The 16,971-nt window shown below is 41.9% G+C and overlaps 1 protein-coding gene across 1 annotated transcript in view; it reads right to left on the reverse strand.

The window, feature by feature from the left end:
• The window catches only part of RTTN (rotatin), a 478,682-nt gene that overhangs the window by 101,429 nt on the left and 360,282 nt on the right, over nt 1-16,971 (reverse strand). The window contains exons 39-40 of the mRNA XM_030212687.1: nt 13,864-14,001; nt 370-581 (exon numbers count right to left, since the gene is read on the reverse strand). Of these exons, the coding sequence (XP_030068547.1) occupies nt 370-581; nt 13,864-14,001 (350 nt within the window). The remainder of the gene's footprint in view (nt 1-369; nt 582-13,863; nt 14,002-16,971) is intronic.

Here is a 16,971-nt window from a genome sequence, read left to right on the forward strand (position 1 = left end):
TATTCTTTGCAGTAATAGCTTAGGTTGTTTCTGGTTACCATACAATTAATCTAAGCTACAATATTAATGACAGCTAAGGAGTTTCCTAAAGATATGAATATCTAAAAATATTTCTAACCAAGAACTGAACTGTTGCTAGTCTTGAGAATAATTCTGTAATTAGCAGCCCATCTTAATGAATAAAAAGATGTTCATGGTATGAATGTTTATAAGCAGGATTCATAACCAAATATAAGGTAAATATATTTTCATTTAAGCATATTTCTGTCAAAAGAATTAATCCTTTTCCATCTAAAAAAAATATTCTCAGTATTTTAACTGACAGTCTGAATACTACAATATAAATAACTGAAATACATAAATACGTACCTGAAGAATTAACTCACAGAGTCTGCTTCCTAGTGACACATTTCCCTTAGCCTCATCTAGTAGAATGGTCAGTGTTCGACTTTGCTGAGAACATTGTTCATCATGGATCTTCAGTTTCCCTCCCTCAGCTAGGAGAACTGAAAGGAACTGCAGGCAGGCCGCTGACAAGTTGGGATGAGTTGTGGACAGATTTACACATTCAGAAATTGTATCTAAATACCAAATAAAGACAATCATTTAGTGTTTTATAGTTTAAAAAAAAAGAAATTGTGTCCTTCCTGATCATTTGTTTTCCTTTAGTCCTACCAGACCAGTCCAGATTAATAGGTTACGCCCATCTACCAGCAGAAGGAGACAGAGAAAAATAGTTCCAAGCAATTCGCCCCTTAAGATTATTGCGCAGCCTGGAATGTTCAGTATTTTGAATAGCCAAGCAATGGTGCTCTTGACACCTACAACGAAGAGCATTAAAAATGGACCAATGAGGCTACTCAGACTTAGTTGCAGAATGTTGTGGATCATACTCAACTGACATATAGATATTTAACCGAGATGTGACCTGGGCTGTAATATGAAGTGTGGCTTCTACTCAGCTGATGGACAGACACTTCACTGAGTTGGGAAATGTGTTCTGACTTGCAATATGGAGTATGGCTCATACTCAACTGGCATACAGATATTTCACTAAGTCAAGAGACGTGTGACATAAAAGCAAATGATATGGCAAGTTGAAGAAATGACATCAACATATAACATATGACCTAAGGAAAATCAGATAAGGAGGGCCTCTGGACTGGTCTGGTAGGACTAAAGGAAAGAAGAAAATTATCAGGTAAGACATAATCTCTCCTTCCTTTTCATCCATACTAGATCAGTCCAGACTAATGGGATGTAGCAAAGCAGTATCACTAATAGGACAGGACTAAAAAATGCAGAATGGAGAAGATCTTCTGTCAATAAACAGAACAAGAATGTCTCCCTGGAAAAAATACAAAGGAAGAACAAAGGCTATGGAAGAGGAATCATATAGGAGTTCTACGACAAGGTAGGAATGCACTGGAGAAAATGAAAGACATGTGTGGACTACCAGATGGCCCAAACAGGTAACTCTTAAGGATGTTGCACAAAAACAACCCACAGTCAAGGACAGCTTATGAAGGGAACACTGAATCTCCAAAAAAAAAGAGTCAAAGGTGCTGAAGCATGGAAAGCAGGAAATTAGATTGTACGCTCTGTCGAGCAGGGACTGTCTCTTCATGTTCAAATGTACAGCGTTGCGTACATCTAGTAGCGCAATAGAAATGATAAGTACTAGTAGTAAATCAAGCAGTACACTGAATAAAGGTCCCGGAACAATAAAACAAAGAAGAAGAGCCAGCAAAACCTGAGTCAAACGGCAAGAGTCTGGTTGAATGGCCTAGGCGGCCATACTCGGACAGTTAAACCCTAATATTCAGATAAGAAAAATATAACATAGTAAATGACGGCAGATAAAGACCTGTACAGTCCATCCAGTCTGCCCAACAAGATAAACTCATTTTACATGGTATGTGATACTTTATATGTATACCAGAGTTTGATTTGTCCTTGCCTTTCTCAGGGTACAGACCATAGAAGTCTGCCCAGTACTGTTTTTGTACTAAGTTCTGAAGCTAACATCAAAGCCCCTTAAATTTGCACTCCAGCCCATCCCTTATCTATTCAGTCACGATCAGGGCGTAGACCGTAGAAGTCTGCCCAGCTCCCGTTTTGTTTGCAATTACCGGCGTCGCCACCTAATCTTCACTAAGATTCCACGGAACCATTCCTTCTAAATAGGATTCCTTTGTGCTTATCCTACACATGTTTGAATTCCATTACCGTTTTCATCTTCACCACCTCCCGCGGGAGGGCATGCCACATATCCACCAACCTCTCCGTGAAAAAATACTTCCTGACATTAATCCTGAGTCTGCCCCCCTTCAACCTCAATTCATTTCCTCTAGTTCTACCGCCTTCCCATCTCCGGGAAAGGTTTGTTTGCGGATTAATACCTTTCAAATATATGAACATCTGTATCATATCACCCCTGTTTCTCCTTTCTTCCAAGATATACATGCTCAAGTCAGGAAGTCTCTCCTCGTACGGTTTGCAAAGCAAATTCCATACCATTTTCGTAACTTTTCTTTGCACCGTTTCCAGTCTTTTTACATCTTTAGCAAGATACGGCCTCCAAAACTGAACACAATACTCCAAGTGGGGCCTCGCCAACGACTTGTAGAGGGGCATCAACACCTCCTTTCTTCTGCTGGCTATGCCCCTCTCTACACAGCCTAGCATCCTTCTGGCCACGGCCATCGCCTTGTCGCATTGTTTCTTCACCTTCAGATCCTCCGACACCAACAACCCAAGGTCTCTCTTCTGAGTCAAGCTTACTAATCTCTCCCCTCCTATCCGGTATCTCTCTTTTCGGTTTCCGAACCCCAAGTGCATCACTCTACACTTTTTGGCATTAAATTTTAACTCCTGTTCTATATAAATTACAAAATCTTTATTAGTGAAAATAAACCAGTGCATTAAAAGAATTACCAAATAATATCCCTGCAATTCACTCACACTGCCATCCACACCAAACTTATACCCTGATCACATCTGTAAATCCACAAAGAACATTAAACAAACTCTAAATTGCAGTTTCTTCATTCTCTGTGTATCATCAGAGGACAATCTCAATAAAGATCAGTCAATGAGCCCTAAAAAAACACAAGGGCACACGAAACCCAGTTCTTAATAATTGTAGCAGATATTGAACATTGCTGATCTTTGTATCCAACAAGTTCTCAAGTGAAGAAAGAAAAAAACTCCATTGCAATTTGAAGCCACTGTTCTTGTCCCTGTGATAAAAAAAAACCACAGAGAAACACTGGGAATTGCAAAGTCACACAAATCTTCTGTGATCCTCCTGCACACGGTCAAACCTTTAAATTAAAGGCAGCCAAAGAATGCTTCAGGTAAGTGGGAGGCTTCCAGGGATAAGTAAATTAAACCCACATAGTTGGTATACTCCAAAGTTCCCCAATGCGAGACCGCATTTCGTAGCTCTTCCTTAGGGGGAACCATCCCTTATCACCTATAACATATCAGCAAACAGAAAAAAACACAATAACATAGGCAACTAACAATCTAACAATCACTTTTCAAATGAATACAATCCTTATAGATATACATTGTAACAGCTACTCACCAACGGGACTTGATGTTGTTGATGTTTTAGGTACCTCCTATTATATATATATATCCCCTATTAGAATTAAGATTAAATTTTAACTGCCAGACCCTCGACCATTCTTCTAACATTCGGAGATCCCTTCTCATCGTTTCTACTCCCTCCAGGGTATCCACTCTATTGGCTATTTTCGTGTCATCCACAAAAAGGCACACCTTTCCTTCCAACCCTTCAGCAATATCTCCCACAAATATATTAAACAGAATAGGCCCCAGCACCGACCCCTGAGGAACTCCACTGCTCACATTCCTTTCCTTTGAGCGGATTCCATTTACCACCACCCTCTGCCACTTGTCGGTCAACCAGTTTCTTATCCAGTTCACCACTTTCGTTCCTAAGTTCAACCCTTTCAGCTTATTCACGAGTCTTCTGTGGGGGACTGTATCAAAGGCTTTGCTGAAGTTCAAGTAGATTATGTCTAGCGCACGTCCCTCATGCAGGATTTTCCTTTGGTAAAGCCATGTTGCCTCGGGTCCTGTAACCCGTCAGTTTCTAGACAGTTAACTATCCTTTCTTTCAGCAGCGACTCCATTATTTTTCCTACCACCAACGTGAGACTTACCGATCTGTAGTTTCCCCACTTCTTCCTTGTCTCCACTTTTGTGAAAAGGGACCACATCTGCTTGTCTCCAATCTTGAGGAACCTCTCCCATCTCTAAAGATCTATTAAATAAATCTTTAAGCGGTCCCGCCAGGAACTCTCTGAGCTCCTTTAGTATCCTGGGATGTTCCGGCCCCATAGCTTTGTTCACCTTCAGATTCTCCAGCTGTTTATAAACTCTTTCTTCCGCAAACGGCGCAGTATCCACTCCATTCCCAGATGTTCCCTCGGCAGCCAACCACGGTCCTTCTCCAGGATTTTCCTCCGTGAACACCGAAGAGAAATTGTTTAGCACGTTCGCTTTATCTTCATCACTCTCCACATAGCCATTCTCATTATCTTTCAGTCTCGCAATTCCATTCCTATCTCTTCTCCTTTCTCCAATATATCTGAAAAAAGCCGTCACCTCTCTTTACATCTTTAGCCATTTTTTCTTCTGCTCGCGCTTTTGCTAGCCGTATTTCTCTCTTCGCTTCTTTCAGTTTAATCCGATAATCTTTTCCGTGATCCTCTCGTTGCGTTCTTTTGTATTTCTTGAACAAAGCCTCTTTTGCTCTTATTTTTTCAGCTACTTGTTTGGAGAACCATATAGGCTTCCTGCTTCTCTTCTTTTTGTTTACTTTCCTCACAAAAAGATCAGTCGCCATATTTATAGCAGCCTTTAGCTTGGACCACTGGTTTTCTACTTCTCCTACCTATGCCTTCCCACGCCAACAGCTCCTTCAGGTATTCCCCCATTTTATCAAAATCAGTATGTCTGAAATCCAGTACTTTGAGTTTTATGCGTCTGCACTCCGCCTTCGCCCTTATATCAAACCATACGGTGTGATGATCACTATTACATAGGTGGCACTCACCCGGATATCGGAAACACTACCTCCATTAGTGAGCACTAGATCCAGCATTGACCCTTCCCTCGTGGGTTCCGTCACCATTTGTCTGAGCAAGGTGACAGGCATCCACAATCTCCCTACTTCTTTCCGATTCCGCAGACGGGACGTTCCAATCCACGTCAGACAAATTGAAATCTCCCAGCAGTAGCACCTCCCCTTTCATACCAATCTTTTGAATATCTTCTATCAGATCCTTGTCTAACTTCTTCGTTTGCGCAGGAGGTCTGTAGATAACTCCCCTGTGGATACAGGAACAAAAGGCCTGAAAAAGTGAAGGAAGCAAGAGAGACAAACAGGCTAAATAGGGAGAAAAATCCATAGGATGAACCCAATTCCATGGGTCTCAACTTCACAGACCTTTGAAGTTATGTAACCGTGCTGGCCAAGGCCTCTGTGGCCCTCAGAACATAGTGCAAACAGCTAAGCTGCAGGATATATGAACTATATGGTCTGAACAAGAGTAGCAAATAGAAAAACTCATGTCAAACCAAGGTCAAAGTAGGCGAGGTATAAGAGACATCCAGCAACACGAAGGAAAACAGTATGCTAGAGTCTCCAAGCACCATGGGAGACTGAAAGAGCTGAAGAATTACAAAGGGGAGTGACAACAGGAAGACTGGAAGCACCAGTTGTAATTAGAAAGATATAGGCTTGCACCTTAGTGAGAAGAATATAGAGGTCTACTGACGACCACACCATACAGGCATCTGCTGTCACCAATGCCTTACAGGCATCTGCTTTAGCCAACACTATTCGGTCATTTGCCGTGGTCAATGCTCTATGGGCACCTACTGCAGTCAGGGCCCTACAGGCATCCGATGTAGACAGAGCCTTAAGCACTGTTGAACAGGCAACTACAGACCCCAGCATATACAAGCAACTGGTGTCAAGGCCCCAAAGGTGACCGCTATAGTCAATACCCTACAGTACACTGTAGCCAGCACCTATCAGGCTTCTGCTGTAGCCAGCATCTTGCAGTCTGGCGCTGCAGCCCACTCTATGCAGGTGGTCACTGTAGCTAATGTCCCATGTGCTGTGAAATCTACACACCGCATCCCTCCAAGGAGACTGCGGTAGCCTGCACCTCACAGGCAGTTCCACACCTAAAGCCAGTGCCATACATGCAGTCTTTATAGCCAATGCCATTGCTGGAGTCAGTGCTCTAGAGGCAGCAACAGAAGCCAGTGACACTGGCATCTATTTCAGCTACTATACAGTCTCGATTATCCGATCTTCACTAATCTGACCATCCAGCATATCTGATGGCCCCCTCTGGTTACATCACTGCGATTTTTTTTTTTACCCTTTCCTGACATATGAAGAGCAGACCTACTTCTGTTTGGATTTGCTTCATGTCTCTGTTTTCACTGCAACACTTGGTTTTCTTGGTTACTGAGATCCTGCTTTCACTGAAGTGCTTGAAATACACATTTTCTATGCATTTTCAATGTGACGTGTTAGCCGTTTTTCCATTTATCTGACAACAGGCTGATCTCGTTTATGTCAGATAATTGAGACTTTACTGTATTTGTAATAACACAGTTGTCAAAGCTGACATGACATCGCCATTGTGCTAGAGAATGAGAAAGGACGAAAGCAGTAACTGGTGCCATGAATGCAGCCACAGATGGTGTTCCTACACACGAGTAAAAAAGAACACAAAGCTGTCATTGAAACCACTCCTGTTCATGATGCAACTGATGCCTCATCCAAATTCACTCTTGAGGATGCTGTGTCTGACTTCCCAGAAGAGGATGCTGCATCCAGAGCCATAACTAAGTTTAATCTGAAACTGCGTATGGGGATGCTGCACTTCGAGTCAAGCCTGAATTTAAAGCTATTTCCGTGTATACCCCAAACATATCCTACACGCTGCTGTATCAGAGCCAGTACAACTGTATCCATGTCTCATAGACAATAGATGAAGCTGAGATAGAAGCAGCCAAAAGAGTATTTGTTAGGTCATCAAAATTGCTGTGGCACCTGGCTAAGTTTCTGGAAAAGGCATAACATGAAAACAGAAAAAAGGCACAAGGGGAAGTCTAGTGGCACCATGCTGCTAGTTGATACAGCTAAGAAATCTACACGGCCCATGAACGATGACACTGATATAGAAGTTAAAGAAAATGACCTGGGAAAATGACAACAGTAAGCCACATAGATAGCTAACAGAGCTGTGTAACCCAGGCAATTGATGTAACCATGAGAAAATAGACTCAGGCGGATATGACCAACAAATGCCAAAACCATGAATACAGGAAACTGTTGCGACTCGGCTGGACAGGAAGATGCTGCCAACCAGCAGCAGAAGACACTGCTGTCCAAAATCTGCAGAAAACAATGGCAGCCAAAAGCAGTCCCAAAGCACTGTCATGAAAATATCAGGCCCAGGGCACTGCCTGAAACAGCAGCCCAGACACTGCCATAAAACATCAGTTTTTTTTTTGTTATTGTTATGTACTATATACATTTCACTAAAACCAATAAAAAATAAATAAATAAAACTTCAGCTCATAACAGTGATGTTAAAAATCAGCACAGGTCAATGTCTTAAAAAAAAAAAAAAAAAAAAGGCACAACACATTGTTGTCATGCGCATCTAGGACATGACTGTCACTCAGCAACAGAGGACATTACTGCCAAATAGCAGGATAACAAAAAGCAATCATCTGGCAGAATAGAAGGCTGCTGTTAGCAGACAAGACAAGAGAAAAGAAAAGTAGACCACCATGAAGCAACCGAGGAGATTGCTGAAAATGAGTAAACCAAAGGATTCTACAAAAGGCAGCTTAGTAGACCATAGCATAGAGGAAGCTAGAGCAAATGCTGCTCTAAGCTATTTGAGACAGATATAGTGAAAGGATATGGTGCCCTTCTAGCACACTAGATATCAAATCCCAGGAGAATAACGCCTTGGGCAGAAACTCAAATTAGGAATTGAACTGGGCATCAATTTAGTAAGAAGTTGAGGTCAAGCGAAATCCAAAAGGACCACTGAACTCTGAGGCAAAAACAGCAGGAAACTACAAATTATTTAAGACTGCTAAACAATTGAGTCAATGCTGCATGAATGCATATATGCTATAGTAAATTATAAATGCCATTGAATTCACCAAAAGTAAGCTTATCTTTTTTTTTTTTTTTTTAAACCTCTCTCACATGAAAACAGATTAATATAAATGTTGGGAACAAAGGAGTGCCATATAAAGAAGAACACATCAGAGCTTTAAGTTAAGTGAGAAAGGTAACTTGGTGATAACAGAGCCGATATAAAAGACGGCTGAGATTTCAAAATGAAATCTTCCTACCCAGAATGACGTGGAGGGCCATAATCGAACAGGGCCGGCTATCTCCGGGGGCGGCTCCGTAAAGGGGTCGAGCCAACCGTATTATCGAAAAAGATGGCCGGCCATCTTTTCTTTTGATAATACGGTCGGGGCCGGCCAAATCTCAACATTTAGGTCAAATGTTGAGATCGCCGGCTTCGGTTTTCAGCCATAATGGAAACCGAGACCGGCCATCTCAAACCCGGCCAAATGCAAGCCCTTTGGTCGTGGGAGGAGCCAGCATTTGTAGTGCACTGGTCCCCCTGACATGTCAGGACACCAACCGGGCACCCTAGGGGGCACTGCAGTGGACTTCAAAAATTGCTCCCAGGTGCATAGCTCCCTTACCTTGGGTGCTGAGCCCCCCAATCCCCACCAAAACCCACTCCCCACAACTGTACACCACTACCATAGCCCTTAGGGATGAAGGGGGCACCTACATGTGGGTACAGTGGGTTTTTTTTTGGGGGGGGGGGGGTTGGAGGGCTCAACATTTACTACCACAAGTGTAACAGGTAGGGGGGGATGGGCCTGGGTCCACCTACCTGAAGTGCACTGCATCCACTAAAAACTGCTCCAGGGACCTGCATACTGCTGTCAGGGAGCTGGATATGATATTTGAGGCTGGCATAAAAATAATTTTTTATTTTTTTTGGGTGGAGGGGGTTGGTGACCACTGGGGGAGTAAGGGGAAGTGATCCCAGATTCCCTCCGGTGGTCATCTGGTCAGGTGGGGCACCTTTTTGAGGCTTGGTCCTGAAAAAAAAGGGACCAAGTGAAGCCGGCCAAATGCTCGTCAGGGCCGGCTTTGTTTTTTCCATTATCGGGCGAAGCCGGCCATCTCGTAACCATGCCTCCGTCCTGCCTTCGCTACCCTGCTGACACGCCCCCTTGAACTTTGGCCGGCTCTGCGACGGAAAGCAGTTGGAGACGGCCAAAATTGGCTTCCGATTATACCGATTTGGCCGGGTTTAGGAGATGGACGGCCATCTCCCGATTTGTGTCGGAAGATGGCCGGCGATCTCCTTCGAAAATAAGCAGGATAGTTAACACAGATACTATCACAGCTGAACTGAAGAGAGAGAACAGCAGCCTGACAAAAGAGGGCACTGTTTGAGGCAGAACTCAAAAAAGAAAAAATTCCAATGCCTCAAATTAGGTAGGTAGGAAGGAACCACCTGGCTGAAAAAAAAAAAATAAAAAGAGTAATTAAATACAACTGGGAGGCGCAAAAAAAAACAAAATGCTAACTGCCGGTCTATGAAACTTCATCGGTAGCCCTAAAGACCAAAGACTTCAAGCAAAGAACATCACAAAAATCAGCATGCCAAAAAGAAAGCAGTTAGAACTGTTACTCTCCGCAAAGAAGGAGCTCAGAGCAATGAGAATCCCCACCATCTGTTGACAGCTGGGAGCCAGAGAACAGACCATGTCTGCTAAAAGCTTTAAATCATCAATTTCTGAACTGTTGACAAAATAATAAAATCCAGAACACAGAAAAAAGTACACACTTACCTTTGCGATGCCATAAAATGGTTACCCAGAAAACAGAATTCCTTAGCCACACTTGACTCCTTATAGCCACTCCACAGGGAAGGAGTGTAGGTGGATGGGAGAGGGGAGGGATCCAGCACTACCTGGTGTCACCTTAACTGGGGGATGACAGACTCAGCACCAGAGTATCATCCTAGCTCAGCTATAACTTCAGGAATGAAATTAGCAGAATTCATCAGAAATAACCACCTACTCATCTGACAACTGGAAACCAGGTCAGGAGCTAACAGATAAGAACCAAGGAGGAGCTGACAGTCAATCTATCACTCGCTTGGAGACGGAGAAAAATACTGAACGTTCCAGGCTTAAGGTGCGAATTACTTGGAACTATTTTTCTCTGTGTCTGTCCACTGGTAGAAGGACACAACTCAGTCTGGACTGGTCTCGTGCGGACGAAAAGGAATGTTACCAATTTAAAATACTTAACTGAAACTTGTTAAAGGTACTGTGGCTAGTGTAATTGCAAAAGAACAATGAACCCCATGTATGGGCACTGTATGCATCAAATGAAGGATTTTTTCCAGAGCATTCTTTGGAAACTTTTGGACATGTATAGGGGGCTTCTTTCTCTAATATTCTATATAGTATACTACAGGAGTAGAAACAATTTCCAAAAAGGCAGGTAAATAGGTATTATGGATCACTTTGCTGCAGCTATCAGGACATAATCACTGTTAAGTAATTATGGGGTCGATATGCTTCATACCTAGTTAACTGATGTGGCACTTACCCAGATAATGCCGCTGAAAATCCACTCTAACTGGTTAAACCCAAACTGGCTATTGTGTGAGCAGTCCAGGGGTGAGTCAGCAATTTTCTGGATACCAGCTGATTTTCAGCCACGATCTGCATTGATAAACTGGGCAAACAGGACTATACAAAAAAGTAGTGATTGGTTTCCGAGCTCATCTGTTGGGGAAAGCTTTTTACCTACGGCAATGCGCTATCTCTAACTTTGACACTGCAACTGGAAAGAAATTTATTTAAGCAGTATTATCTTTTGGTGACTATAAAAAAGGTATTATTTTGGAAATGCTTTGGGACAGGTATCACAGATCTGCAAGCAGCAGTAGTGACACAGATGAACTCTTACAAACCTATTGTAAAGGAGCTAGAAAACTGAGTAAATAAATGAGAATTATAAAAAGATTGAGATTTGTGAGATGCTTTAGTAGGCAAACTAATAAAAAATAATAATGTTTTGTATAAGAGGTTAATCTTCCAAAAATTCTATATTAATCTGGTGTGGAATTTTTCTTTCATATAAACATTTACTGAACTGTAGTTAGCATACAATGAAACATCAAAGCAGTATATGAAGAGCCTACAGTTAATACTGAAAGCAGCCACTCAAGTGATTACAGGCTGCTTGCTGTGCCAAAAAAATGAGCACTATGCTATCAGCACATCACTGGCTCCCAGTGGAATACAGAACTTCTTTTCTATTATGTCTGGTATTGCAAGTCTTAAGAGGTGGGAGATATGGTTACTTAAAAGCACTTTTTGCAGTGGTATTCTAAAAGAGCCTTCAGTGAAAGCAACGAAGCTATCTAAGAACATATGGAGAGTATTTACATAGCAGGGCCCTTCATTTTGGAACAGTTTGCCATTAGACTTTTGGCTATCCAATGACTATTTGGAGTTCAAGGCATCAATAGAAAACTCCTGGTTCAACAAGCATTTGCTTAGTGAATGAGGGAATGATTTGGGATCTAAGGGGAACAAATATAAGTATGGGAGCAAGAAAGAAGTAACAGGTAGAGTATTGCTGGCCATGCTGTGTGGTCATGGCTGCTGATAATGTGTTACTTTGAGCTGCAAAGTGCTTTTCACAGCACTAGATATGCACATTTTGTTTTTATTGCTGTATTGTAACTCACCTTGACTACTGTTTGTCAGGTGAGAAGTAAATAAAAAATAAAGAATTATTTCTGGTTGTGCTTTACCATGCCTGCCCTCCCTCCAACCTGTGTGGCCTGCTGTCCGCTGACCCTATACAGCCTCGTTTGACACTCTACACCTGCTGGAGAAACAGAGGAGTGCATGTATAAACCACTAGCCCCAAAATGACACCACTTTTCAAAGTTACTTTGGATATTTCAAGTATAAAAGGCTGTCTACAACCAGTTTGGCTCTGGCTGAAAAATTAGGATTAAATATTGCTAAATGTGAATTTCTATGGTTTAGACGTTTAAATATTCCTCCAATACAGGCACCAACTTTTGCAGGGACTCAATTACTGCTTAAAAACTCAGTTCACATTCTTGGGATATTAGATGTCTTCAGTGCTCAAACCAACTTATATAACTCTTTGCAGGATAAGGATAATTAAGACTTATTTGGAGGCATGTAACCTCCAGATGAACGTAAGAACATAAGAATAGCCATTCTGGGTCAGACCAATGGTCTATCTAGCTCAGTATCTTGTTTCCATCAGTGGCCAATCCATGTCACAAGTACCTTGTATAAACCCAACTAGTAGCAACATTCCATGCTATCAATCCCAGGGCAAGATTCCCCCATGTCCATCTCAATAACAGACTATGGAATTTTCCTCCAGGAACTTGTCCAAACCTTTTTAAAACCCAGATAGGCTAACTGCTGTTACCACATCCTCTAGCAGCAAGTTCCAGAGCTTAACTATTCTTTGAGTGACAAAATATTTCCTCTTATTCATTTTAACAGTATTTCCATGTAATTTCACCGAGTGTCTCCTGGTCTTTGTACTTTTTGAAAAAGAGTGAAAAATTGATTCACTTTTACCCATTCTACACCACTCAGGATTTTATAGACCTCAATCATATCCCCCCTCAGCTATCTTTTTTCCAGGCTTAAGAGTCCTAATCTCTTTAGCCTTTTCTCATATAGGAAGAGTTCCATTCCCTTTATCATTTTGGTCATTTTTCTTTGAACCTTTTCTAATTCCACTATATCTTTTTTGAGATATGGTGACCAGAACTGAACGCAATACTCAAGGTGAGGTCACACCATGGAGTGATACAGAGACATAATAATATTATTGGTCTTATTTTGCATCCCTTTTCTAATAATTCCTAGCATCCAGTTTGTTTTTTTAGCTGCTACCATACACTGGGCAGAAGATTTTAGCGTATTTACAATGACACCTAGATCTTTTTCTTGAGTGCTATCTAAGCATCAGATAACTATGATTTGTATTATTCTTCCCAATGTGCATCACTTTGCATTTGTCCACATTAAATTTCATCTGCAATTCGGCTGCCCAGTCTTCCAGTTTCCTAAGGTCTTCCTGCAATTTTTCACAATCTGTATGTGTTTTGACAACTTTGAATAGTTTTGTGTCATCTGCAAATTTAAGCCCCTAACTTCTAGTTCACTTATAAATATGTTAAATAGCATCAGTCCCAGTACAGATCCCTGTGGCACTCCATTCACCCTTCTCCACTGAGAAAATGGCCATTTAATTCTACCCATTTATATATAGTAAATGCACAACTAATTAATGTAATGCCTTATATAATGGGATCCCACAGCAGTTATTGAAAAAGTTACAAGTGATTCAAAGTACAGCAGTTAAATTACTAACAGAAGCACAAATTTTATGTCATTTCCACGTTGCTTGCAAAGTATCACTGGGTATACATACTTCAATCCTATTGTCTCTTCTCAGTCTGACCTTTATAATTTTACAGTTTTAGCAAAATAGATTACAATTATCTTTGTAAATATTATAGCCTTTTAGGCTGCTAAGAATGTCCATAATTTTAAAAAGTGTACCTAAAAACTACTTTACAGCACCAAAATAATTTAGACAACAGTAAGTTTTGAAACAGTATAAATACAGATAATATCTGAAGCAGTATAAATTTGCATTACCAATTACTGCAGTACAATATTTTGCAAATCTAGCCATCACAGATGGAAGGGAGATCTGGTCACTTTTCCGTAACGCTGTAGTCAGAAAATTAAACAAGTCTGTCCATGTTTGGTAAACTGCAACTGTTACTTCAATATCTGCAAACAGAAATCATCTCATTACAACTGTAGAAGGAAAATTTAGACAGCAAAAGAACAACAAAGAACAACTCTAATGAATAAGGTGCAACATGAATTTAAATGACATTGGTAATATTTACCAAAGTGCACTGTTCATGAATTTTATGAATATATTTTTGCAAAACTTTTTATGTTTAGATTATTGGTGCAGATCTATGGTGGTTGTAAAACAATTTGAGCAGTTGTAGATGAGACAAAGTATAAATAAATGACTCATGGATTCCAGATGGTTCTTTTTAAATTAAATCTCCAAGTGGGGGTGAGGCTTTCAGTGAGGACCACAGTCACATCATAGGATAAGTCATAAGGCAGCTAGTACTGCAGGAAAACAGCCTGCCATCAACAAAGCAAAGAAGATAGTGATGTTTTCTACAATTATGCATAAAGTCACAGACCCTGATTTCCTGCAGCAGATTTTTCCTGATCCTGCAGTAGGACTTTGCAAATTCAGCTGAACTTATGAGGCATATTTTTCTAAATGTGCATACACCTTCCACATTGAATTTATATTTTTTAAAATAAAAAAGCCAAATTCTGGCATTTTTATTCTTTCCAAACCAACTTGGAGAGCCTTGGTAAGTAGAAAGATAAGACAAAAATATTAAGGTGAGTTGATAGTTTGGCATGAGCCTTCTGGCAAGTGGTCTGATGGAGCACAGGGTGTCAGTAGCTGAAGCCTAAGTGGGTCACTGTGGACCTGGAAGAAACTACAGTGAAGCTAAGAGGAAAATAAAGATGGTCTGCAACTTCTCAGTACCTGATAAGCAGCTAAGATGGAGCGCAACAGAAGCCCAAAGAGATCATGGTGGACTTGGGTTATCATCATGGATGAAGCTGGGAGGAGTAAGCTGATAGCCTCCAACCTCCCCAGCACAGATCCCTTTTCTGACTCACTACATCCCCTTCAATTCCCTTATTCTCCCCGATCCCCTTATTCACATGCAAGCCCCTCCCTCTTTCCATAACTCCTCTGATCCCCTCACTTGTTCTTCCTTGAGCACACTCAATTTTTCCTTATTCCATTCTCCACACTCTCATCCCCCACATCTCTTATCCCCTCATCCAATGATTCACTTTCCCTCTTGCAACATACCCTCATTTTCAACCCTTGTCCCCATCTCATTACTCACTCATTCAACTGCTCTAAACCTCCCACTCACTTTTGTATGCCAAATACTCATTCACTCTCCTTGATCCATCCTGTTTTTCACTCATCCAGGATTTTGGATTTAATTTACTCCCCTTCCAGATATGAGTTCAAAACTAGTTACAACTGGTACAGTTATTTCCATGTTCAAATGGATTTACAATCTCAGTTGTGAACCAATAGAGGGTGAAGTGGGAGGAGGAGGATTTGAACCCTGTTTTCCTGTTGCTCTAACCATTAGGATACTTTTCCACTCTCGCACTTCTAATTCACTTTCTCTTCCTTCCTATCCGCTCACTCTTCCTCTTGCTCTCTTATCCTTTAACTCTTTCGCCTCTAGCTTCCACAAACCCTTTCATTCACTCTTCCATTACCCTTCCTCCCATGTCCCTCAGTCACTCTCACCTCCTGGTTTGATTTGGTGAAATAGAACTTCAGGCTGTGTTGTTTGTGCTGGTGTCGTGCTCAATACCTGATTGGTTCAAAGTGTACACTTCAAGCCCAAGAGCAGAAGGGAAAGGACATGCTTGAAGGACAGCACTGCCATTGCCCACAGAAGAGCTAGAATAGCATCAGGTGGTGAATGGGGAGACAGATGCAGACCAGTCACCATTGTTGCAGCTCTGGTCCTTGGTTTCTCCATTGTGACTCCACAAGGAAAGCGAAGATACATACCTGTAGCAGGTATTCTCCGAGGACAGCAGGCTGATTGTTCTCATGATTGGATGACATCCACGGCAGCCCCAGGAACGGAAATCTTCCTAGCAAAAATAAAGTTTGCTAGAGCTTTCGAGTGCGCGGGCATGTGCACCACACATGCGCGGCCATCTTCCTGTCCATCGCACGAGAGTCCCGCTTCAGTTAAATAAAAAGCAATAACAAAGAAAAAGGACGACTCCAAAGGAGAGGCGAGCAGGTTTCTGAGAACAATCAGTCTGCTGTCCTCGGAGAATACCTACTACAGGTATGTATCTTCGCTTTCTCCGAGGACAAGCAGGCTGCTTGTTCTCAAGATTGGGGTATCCCTAGCACCCAGGCTCACTCAAAACAACAAAGAAGGTCAATTGGGCCTCGTAACGGCGAGGACATAACAGGGATTGACCTACGAAGTAGAACATCTAACTGAGAGTGCAGCCTGGAACAGAATAAAAATGGGTCTAGGGGGGTGGAGTTGGATTCTAAACCCAGAACAGCCCCGAACAGATTCTGCAGCACCGACTGCACAAACCGACTGTCATGTCGGCTATCCTGCTGGAGGCAGTAGTGAGATGTGAATGTGTGGATTGATGACCACATCGTAGCCTTGCAAATCTTTTCAATAGTGGCTGACTTCAAGTGGGCCACCGACGCTGCCATGGCTCTAACCCTAAAAAGTCAGCCCAGCTTGGGCATAAGTGAAGGAAATGCAATCTGCTAGCCAATTAGAAATGGTGCGTTTCCCAACAGCGACTCTCCATCTGTTGGGATCAAAAGAAACAAACAATTTGGGCGGACTGTCTGAAGGGTCTTGTCCGCTCCACATAAAAGGCCAATGCTCTTTTGCAGTCTAATGTATGCAATTGACGTTCAGCAGGGTGGGTATGAGGACGGGGAAAAAATGTTGGCAAGACAATTGATTGGTTCAGATGGAACTCCGACACCACCTTTGGCAGGAACTTAGGGTGAGTGCGGAGGACTACTCTGTGGTGATGAAACTTGAGATAAGTAGCATGCACTACCAAGGCTTGAAGCTCACTGACCCTATGAGCTGAAGTAACAGCCACCAAGAAAACGACCTGCCA

This window comes from Microcaecilia unicolor, chromosome 1 (assembly GCF_901765095.1).
Source record: "Microcaecilia unicolor chromosome 1, aMicUni1.1, whole genome shotgun sequence".
In the NCBI taxonomy this organism is placed as follows: domain Eukaryota; kingdom Metazoa; phylum Chordata; class Amphibia; order Gymnophiona; family Siphonopidae; genus Microcaecilia; species Microcaecilia unicolor.